Raw genomic sequence first — 9,218 nt, forward strand, 5'->3', positions numbered from 1 at the left:
CACTGAAGTGAAAAACAATACACATCTCTCTCTCTCTTACACAGACCCTGCTTTTGCAAGCTTTCTCTACAAAGTGAAACACAGATGTCAAAAGCCAATGGCTTCTTTTCTAGAAAAACAGTGCCGGAACTCACCATGAATGACCACCTCGTTCTCTTAGAATGGCAATGGCGCCTACCTGAGAGGTGCAGGAACTGAGTTCCGGAGAGTTCTGGCTGAAAAAAAAGCCCTGCAAAAGCCTGAATCAAGAAAAGAGGGGGACGGGCTGCAAAAATAGACACAGAACACTCACACCAACCTCCTTATTTGTACAAAAAGTTATTTTTAATCATGGAAAAGAAACTATAGGCAGACACATGATCGCAGAATTAGGAAATGCTACCAAAAGAAGAAGAAAAAGGAACAGCTGAAAACCCGGTCCCAGGACAGACCGCTCATTCCTTTTCTCTAAGAAGGTCGCTCAGGAAAATAATGTTATCTGCAAGGAGAGAAAAAGAGAGATGTTACGCATTCAAACATGGATGAACACAAACACAGAGTCAAAGACCACTGATTTATTAGTCACCTTCTAAGCGACCATCCCAAGTTGATACGCACACATTACTGTATTTTTCTCTCTATAAGATGCACTTTTCCCCCTCCCAAAATTAATGGGAAATGTGTGTGCGTCTTATGGAGCGAATGCAGACTCCATAGCTTCAGCGATAGCAACGCGAAGCCTCCAAAGCGCAGAGGGAGCGCTCCCACTGCGCTCCGGAGGCTTCGTGTTGCTTTCGCTGCGCAGCGCCCCTTCAGCGAAGCAGAAGGAGAAATGGAAGGGGCTCCGTTTCTCCTGCCGCTTCGCTGAAGGGGCGCTGCGCAGAGAGGGAGAGATTTTTTTTCCCTTGTTCTCCCCTCTAAAACAAGGTGCATCCTATAGACCGAAAAATACAGTAAGTTAAAAACTATGAAAACAGCAGAAGCATTTAAAACAAGACTAAAGCCAGATGCCCATACAAGAAAACCACCATCCAGAGCAGGCAAGTTCGCAACTCTCCAGCAGGCAAGTAGAACGCATTCACATACCAGCCAATGGGTGGATGCTGCTGAGAATGACTACTTAATGTGCCAGCAGGGCTAGTCAACTTGACCCCACAACCCGCCTCACATGGGTTCTCAGTACGTGGGGAGAGAGCAGAGAGTGCAGCCGTTCCAGGACTACCTATCCAAAATAAAGCTAATGGCTTTTACACGGTGAGCTGCTTACAAATGTTTTGCAACTTTTGGGTTGGTCCTAATAACGGGTTGCATCCAGCTAAGTTTTACTCAGAGCACACCCACTGAAATCAATGAACCCAAGTTAAAGATGTTGATATGTTTCAGTGGGTCTACTCCTGAGTAGGATTAACACTGGCTACAACCCAAAGTTATTACCAACATACCGTGGGGTGTTTTTGGCCGGTGTTTTGTTCGTTAAAAGGGAATTATTTTCTCCCTCTTTTCCTTAGCCACCTCTCCAAGCTGCCTCTCATCCAACAACCACCCTGTCAGACAGAGAACGCAGGAAGATGGGAGGAAACCTATAATCGGTGGCACAGCCAGACATTCAAGTATTTCCTGCTAAACTCCTGAAATCTGAACTTTCAGACAAGGCTCGCTTTCTTTGAGAAAGCAAACAGAGTCTGACCAGCCTCTTAGTCGGCTGAGGGGAAGCGTGCAAAAGCTCACAGACAAGAAAGTAGTAGTTCTCTGGATTCTACCCTCCTCTCAATTTCTGAATGCAGCTCTCAGCTCAAAAGACACACCAGGATGCATTTAGAAAACAAACGAACTTGTATTTTAGGACAAAGTAAGTTTTAAAATGTGTACAATGGGATGAAGTATGACTGAACGCTCATACGTCATGAGGAAATACATTTAAGGGCATGCATTGCCTGCAAACTTTCTAAAATAAAAACGACTTACACACCAACGAGAAAATGGGAGAACTTGAAGAAGCATGTGCAAAACTGACGCAGAGCAGACACTTAGCTGTCTTCACTAAGCGACAACAGCGACACCTTGTGGCACGGGCTAGGCATTTAAGGCATTACTCAGTTCTATCTAAATCCGCCTTGTTGTTTGAAGCAAGGAAAGAGAAAGGTGGTTCGGATGCATGGGCAACAAGCACAGCCCCCTTCCCCACTTGCCCTGCCTAGCTTGTCATGGGAAGTTCTTTACCTGCTATGATTGTTGTGGCTTGCCGCCTTACGTTGTTCTTGTCTACGTACTCGCCGTAGTCTATCTTCCCTTCCACGTAGATCCGAGCACTGCCAGAAGCCAAGTATAAGACAACAGGGGAGATTAATGGTGACATTTTGCTGGTGGTGCTTTAAGAGCTACCGCTAACAGATAGCGCTCATCTGATTATTCTGTAACCACAGAAGGTGAGAGAGGGAAGGAAGATTTCAAAAGCCACTGCGGGGGGGGGGGGGGCTGCAAACCGGAGGGTGTCTCATCACAGCAGGCTACTGAAATGGGTCCTCCTGGGTCTACACACACACACACACACACACACACACACACGCTATTTTAAGTCGTGAGTGGGCTTGCAGACTCAGACTCCTAGAATTGTAGAGTTGGAAGGGACCACATGGATAATCTATATTCCAACCCCTCCTGAAATGCAGGCATCTTTCACCCAACATGGGTCTCGAACCCACAACCCTGAGATTAAGAGGGTCTACCAACTGAGCTATCCCCGAGGGCTTATCTACTAATAAATAAATAAATAAATAAATAATTTTATCAGCTCAGAGGCGACAGATGGATGGGCAGTTGTGTTATAGGGAGTCTCCGAAAATCTTGCGAAGCAGTTCCTCTTCCGGCGAGAAGAAAAGCCCCACCTCCAGTGGAGAAGAGGTGCAGGGACCAGGGGATGCTAGGGAGAGCCTCAACACGGAGCCTGAGCAAACCGGAGAGGCGGGAAGTACGCCCTTGCCAGCGCCCATTCTGTGCAGTAGGCTCTGGTGCAGGGAGGGATGGAAAAGGTTGGGGGCGACGCGACTTTTATGCTGGGAGAGGTACAAAAACCGACCACTCCCAGATTCTGCTAGCGACTGAGCCAGACATGAACTTACAACGCTCTTCACTGTAAATAGTTTGCACCAAGAATAAAGCCTGGAAAAGACAGGTCGGAGTCTTGCCAGTTTACTCTCGAGCAACCACACCTGCATCTGACAACATCTATATTCCGTCCTTCAATCAAGGAGACCAAGGAAGCATACACGGTTCCCTCCTTCGCCCCATTTTATGTGAGGTAGCCTAGGCTGGCAGGGAGTGACTGGCAGAAGGTCAGGCAGTAGGCTTCTGCATGGGGGCTTGAATCTGGGTCTCCCAGCCAAAATATACTATCCAGTCTAGCTCACGCTGGCTTCCGGTGTAATGAACATCGTACATGTGATATCTGGTGGCTTAGCTGGATTTAGATCACAAATAGGAGAGGACAGTGCAAATAAATATATAAGCACCATCAATTACTATGTTTATTACCAGTTCTTCACCTGCAGGTCCTAGGGTGAGTTAGAACAACTTAAAATTTCAGAATTAAAACAAGATAGTCACAAGAAGAGGGTGGGTCCTGACCGTCGGGTGTCTAGGGCCACCACAACAAAAAATGCATTTAAATCGCTCCATATTTCATCCATCATCCTTATTGGGAGTTAGGTAAGCCTTAGTATCCCTCCTTATTGTAGACTTGTGTCTAAGGCCCAGATTGGCTTGCTTAAGAAGATCTAAGTGATTTCACCACCAGGGGCCTCCTGCCTCAGTTCATACATTAGGCCAGACCACCAACCCCAGGTTTTCTATACCAGAAGTGGGGGACCTGTGGTCCTCTGGATGCTGTCGGACTCCAACTCCCACCAGTCCCAGCCAGCATGGCCAACAGTCAGGAATGATGAGAGATGTAACTGAGTAACACCTGGAAGACCACAGGCCCCCATGTCTGCGGAGCAGGGAAGATTGGTATACAAAGAATGTCAGCAGTAAGCTCCTGAGGTTTTGTAACGCCCTTCTGATACGCAGATTTCCCCCAGTTTAACTCACCCCTTCTTCACATACTGATACGCCACATCTCTTAGCCCCGGCCTGAACACAGAGATTCTGTGCCATGTCGTCTTCTGTGTAATATCACCTCGGTCAAAAGGAAACACAGAACAGATAAACACCCGTGGATTCATGGTCTTTTCCAGAGGGTGGGTTAAATCAGCCTTTCTGCAATGTGGTTCCCTCCACAGCTGTTGTTGGGACTACCAACTCCCATCATTTCTGAACTTCAGCCATGCTGGCTGGGGCTGATGGAAGGGGGAGTCCAACAACATATGGACAGCACCACATAGGGCGAAAACTTTCATGGGGTGGAAGAAGCGTTCACTTCAACTCCATCGCATTTTCTTTCAATGTGCGATCATGGAGTTTCACGGTGCAGCCACCCTGTTTCTCAACAACAGACACCCACAACAGTGCATTCGGCATCTGTGTGAAGGAGCCCCACAAGTGTGTTGCCATATGTGCACAGAGACCCTCCAAAAAAAGATTATTAGCCCCAAATCCCAGCACTCCATGGCCTTGCACAGAGGAACTCTCGCACGTAGAACCCTTTGCCCGAGACATGGAGGGTATGGCTTGTCCAGGACACCCATGCTGCACTGCGACCCCATGAAGTTCCTCAGTGCCAGAGAGATGCTTGCCTAGAAACCCCTAAAGTGAGCCATGTTCATTTGGGTAGGGGACTTTTTCCAGCAGACATTTGGTTTACAACATAGGCGAGTTAGTTCCTGCTGTTCAGTGTTAAGAGTACTGTATGGGGGGGACGGACAAGTGCTTGGAGGGCACTGAGTGGGTCAGGAGATGGCGGAGATGGAAGGTGAAGGTGGCCTCAGGAATAAGGGCTCTCCAAGAATTTGGGAACAGGATGTTAAGCTAAGGTCAGAAATAGCAATGGCAAAAGGTCAGGAGGGGCAGGAGGGGCAAAGAAAAATGAACCCCCCTGGAGTGAAGAGCAATGAAGGACACAAGGCAGGGTAGGAAAAAGAAAAGAGAGTCAGAGAATGGAGGGGTTTGTACACTGCTTAGAAAAGACTGTAATTAAGTTGTATATAAACTGCTGAAATAAATAATAATAATAATAATTAATTAGAATTATTATAATTTTTATTATTTTATTATTTGTTGAATTTATATACTACCCTATATCGGAGGGTCTCAGGGTGATTCACAATAAAATATAAAGAAAAGATAAAGATAATGGTTATGGGATTTTTGTATTTTATAGATATGCTTATGTATATTATTACCCTCTTTATTATACTCTCTGCCCTGTGGTCTTTTTGAGAAAGGGTCTTAATAATAATAAACTGGCATTATAACATAGGTTTTGATTAATCCATGCCGAAATGAAGGAGCTGAGACTTTCATCTAACACACCATAATGCCAGAACAGGCCCCTAAATATGTCACAGTTAACAACGCTGAGCCCTCAGCAGCGACAGCAGCTCACCTCCTTGAAACGATTCACTTTCTCCCGATCGCCACATCTCGTTGGTTGCAAGGCTGAAGATGGTGACCGGGTTTTTGCCTTCAACTTGCCTCATGACAGGATCCTGTCCTACACGGCCAAGTAACTGGATACGATTCAAGGCTTTGAAGAAGAAGAAAAAGAGAGCAGGAATAACTTAAGAGAAGGAACCAACATGGTTGTGTTGACACACCCTTGGCAGCATGAAAGACAGTTAAATGGCACAATGGGATGACCTGATACTGACTCCGCATGACCCACAGAGCTCGCCTGTCTCGTCTCAAGAAGAGCTACTTACATCTTTCAAGGACTAAAGGCAGCGCCGGCGACTCAGACTCGTGCCTCACAAACTGGCGCATCACCTAGAAGAAAGGAAAACAATGGGCAAAGCTAATACAGCAGGGATAGGGAATCGTGTTTTTTTCTGTCAAGGGCCACACTTCCCTGGAAGTAATTTCATGGGGGCCACGTGATGGAGCTGAGGAGTTCCTAGAGTTCCCTCGGAAAAGGGATTGATTGTAGTGCTGTGAGAAGAATATGGGTCTCCTAACAACTCCCAGTGCCCTTAAATAACTACAGCTCCCAGAATTCTTTGGGGGAAGCGATGGGTGTTAAAGGGGTAGAATGGTGCTTTAAATATATGATGTGGACATTGTCTAAAAGGGTCAGGTCTGACTGGGACTCTCAGACCCTGCCACAAGGGAGTAGCAAGAGGCTGACAAGTAGCTGCTTAAAGCCAGCATTGTTCTGTGGCACCCAGGGCATATTGTGCCACACACTAGGCTGAGGAACTTTTTTGTTTTCCACTTGAGGGTGACATTCCTTTGTGGGTAATCTGTTGGAAGTTGATGGCAAAAGCGGACAGGGCTACTGCTTTTCTCTCCCCCTGCCAGAGGTCTGAAGTATTTGCCTGCAAAGGTCTTTTGCGATTAAGCTGGGCTGCAATTTTTCGTAGTTTCTTTGCACCACTTTTCACACGGCCTACCCAGATGGTCAAATAGCACACATACAACCATAAGCAACTTCCAGCTCCTTGACTTTGCTTTTGATATGTGTTTCTTACTTCACAGAAAACAGCGCTTAAAAACTGTGCCAAAAGAATATGGAATTGTTACCTGCAGTAAGGGCCTGCGCAACATTTCTGCTGCTTTCTTTAAGTCTTCTTATGGGGGCTTTGCTAGTTCCTCTGAAAGACAAAGCAGTTAAAACAGTCAGTTCCCAGTTCCCAAACTACCTTACTCAATTTGTCTCCTCTTATCAGAAGGAGACATTAGTACACAATAAAGCTATTCCTTTTGTCTTTTCTGCACACTTCACATTCGGTACAAGTCCCATCTGCACTATGCATCTAAAGCACAAAGCATAGGGAGCATAGAAACAAGCCAGGAGTAGCTGAAGAAACACAGCAGCTCACCAGAGACCTTGCATAAACATGTCTTAACAGACATGGAAGAAAAGGGGATAACTTTTGTGGTGCTCGATCTACCACCAGCCCCAGCTAGTGCAGCCAACTGTCTGGGCTGATGGGAGTTGTAGTAACATCTAGAGGGACACAGTTTCCTTATTCCTGGTTTAAAGTGAATCGTTTTGTGGCAAACCCCCAAAGTAATTCAGAGAATCTTGACCCTTCTCCTTAACCCAGCATCATAGCAGTCATTAGACAAGACAAATTAAGTGGATTTCTGGCTGTTGCCCCAGGGTTATAATCAGGACTAAACCATGCCCTTAATCATCCCAAACAATCACTAGCTGCCACCACCAAAATATCAATACTTTGGGCAGGGTGTGTGTTGGTGCATTTTACAGGCTCACCACCCTGTCAACCTCTGCTCACCCTAGCAGGCTCACATGTAGTAGCATGGCTGAGAAGAATGAGAGAATAATCTGGGGTGAAAAGATACAATGATTCAAAAGATGACATATTACTTTCACCGAAGAGTTACAAATTATGAACACAATACACAGAACATGGCAACACAGCCAGCTAACTAAAGCGTTCGTTCTCCCTTGTTTGTGGTGAAGGTTAGACAAAGCTGGTTAGTTACTAAGCATTCGTTTCAATTTGCTTGCAGGGGGGTTACATGGCATTGCCTCAAAGCAAGTGCTATTTTCCAGTGCATTTTCCTTCCACTTTCCTTACTGCACAAAGTCTGATCTTTGGAGGCAGCTAGTTTACTGTGCAAGTCCTCCCGGAATTGCAATTTCCAGAGTTCTCTAGGAAGAGGGATTGTCTCTTAAACCACTCTGAGAATTGCAGTTCCGTGAGGGGAACAGGGGCCTCCTAACAAATCTCAGCACCCTTTACAAACTACAGCTCCCATGATTCTTTGGGGAAGGAAGCCATGGCTCTTTAAAGCGATATGCGGGTGCTTTAAATGTGTAGCGCAGATGGGGTTTTAACCGCGTGCTTTAAAAACTGCATTAAGAGAGCATAAATTTGAAGTCGCTCTCTCTATAAAGTTCACGGCAAACCCAACGTGGTGGTGAGAAAAATAAGCTTGTGATGCTGACGGCTCTGGGAGAGATGCGCGTCGAGGAAGAGGTGGAGATGCGCTCGCGGCAAGACCCGCTTTGGGGAGAAAAGAGAAGGGAGCGCTCCTCGTGCAATACGAGGGATCAGGGAGAAAATTAAGATGCACATATGAACAGGAGAGGCACGTCGTTATGCGCGGCAATTAAGACCAAAACGCGGACACGTGCATGGAGTCACGCGGGCAAAAGCAGCGGGCGTTACATGAGGATGTAAGAGGCTGGATGTAATAGGTGGGGGGTGGTGAGCACCGTGCAGTTTATTTGCAATAAATAATAATAATAATAATAATAATACGCGATAAAAGTAATATATTTATTTATACCCCGCCTTTTTCCCGGGCGGGACTCAAGGCGGATTACAGGTAAAATCAAATTACAGGTAAAAATCAAAGCAAGGCTTGCTTTAAACAACAATAACAACAACCACAACCTGGGGATCTACTGCATTAGGAAAAATGCACCCCTGAATACTCTCTCCCCGCGCCCTCTGCACCCTCTATTTACCTGGAAGGAAACGAGGCTCCGCTTGCCCTCCCCAGATTCACGCGCTCGGGGCTACGCGGGTCCAAAGAGATAGAAAATGACAGAGAAACCCACCGCGGGTCCGCGCGGATACTTCCGGTGTCAAATGGAACTGGGACCCCCTACAGCGCAGACCACGCCGGGTTGAACCATAGAGAGGCGCAGGGGTAGAGCGACGCCACACCGGAAAGAGGGCGGAGGACCCAACAGCGCCTATAAATCGGAAGTTGGGGCTGTGCAGCGAGCAACCAACCAATCAGCAGCAGCCTTTCCCTCCCTCCTCCTCTATAGCCCCTGGACCAGTTTCCGGATTTCAGTGGCGCTATTATTTCCATCCCCACCAGAGGGGAGAGCGAGGCCGGGGAGAGACCAGGCGGGATCAGGCCCGTCGGTTTCCTGCCGCCTGCAAAAGCGGGAGTATTTAAAAGGGACTCAGGAGAAGGAATAAGCAAGGGGGGGTTGTCCTTGTTTCTCCCTATACACACACGAGAAAGCCAATGCCAGTCCTACTTCAGAGTAGACCCGTTGGAACTAATGAATCCGAGGAAGACTTCGCCCAGGCCAGCCACCTTTTGGGGGAAACCAAAATGACGCACCTCTTTAAAATGCTGCCTGTGCGTGTCTTCTG

The 9,218-nt window shown here is 46.9% G+C and overlaps 1 protein-coding gene across 2 annotated transcripts; it reads right to left on the reverse strand.

The window, feature by feature from the left end:
* Positions 1–302: 302 nt before the first annotated feature.
* Positions 303–8,787, reverse strand: SSBP1 (single stranded DNA binding protein 1). Of its 2 annotated transcripts, none has more exons than XM_081212089.1 (7): positions 8,573–8,787; positions 6,652–6,722; positions 5,835–5,898; positions 5,519–5,659; positions 4,066–4,153; positions 2,200–2,288; positions 303–478 (listed from the first exon to the last, which is right to left on the reverse strand). In XM_081212089.1, exons 2-7 carry the CDS (start codon positions 6,673–6,675, stop codon positions 435–437), a joined length of 450 nt encoding a protein of 149 aa, XP_081068215.1. In that variant the 5' UTR covers positions 6,676–6,722; positions 8,573–8,787; the 3' UTR covers positions 303–434. The 2 variants fall into 2 exon arrangements, with proteins under 2 accessions (XP_081068215.1, XP_081068216.1); XM_081212090.1 differs by having other exon boundaries at positions 8,666–8,780.
* Between the last annotated feature and the right edge of the window lie 431 nt (positions 8,788–9,218).

This window comes from Podarcis bocagei, assembly GCF_964188305.1.
Source record: "Podarcis bocagei genome assembly, chromosome: 10".
Taxonomy (NCBI): Eukaryota; Metazoa; Chordata; class Lepidosauria; order Squamata; family Lacertidae; genus Podarcis; species Podarcis bocagei.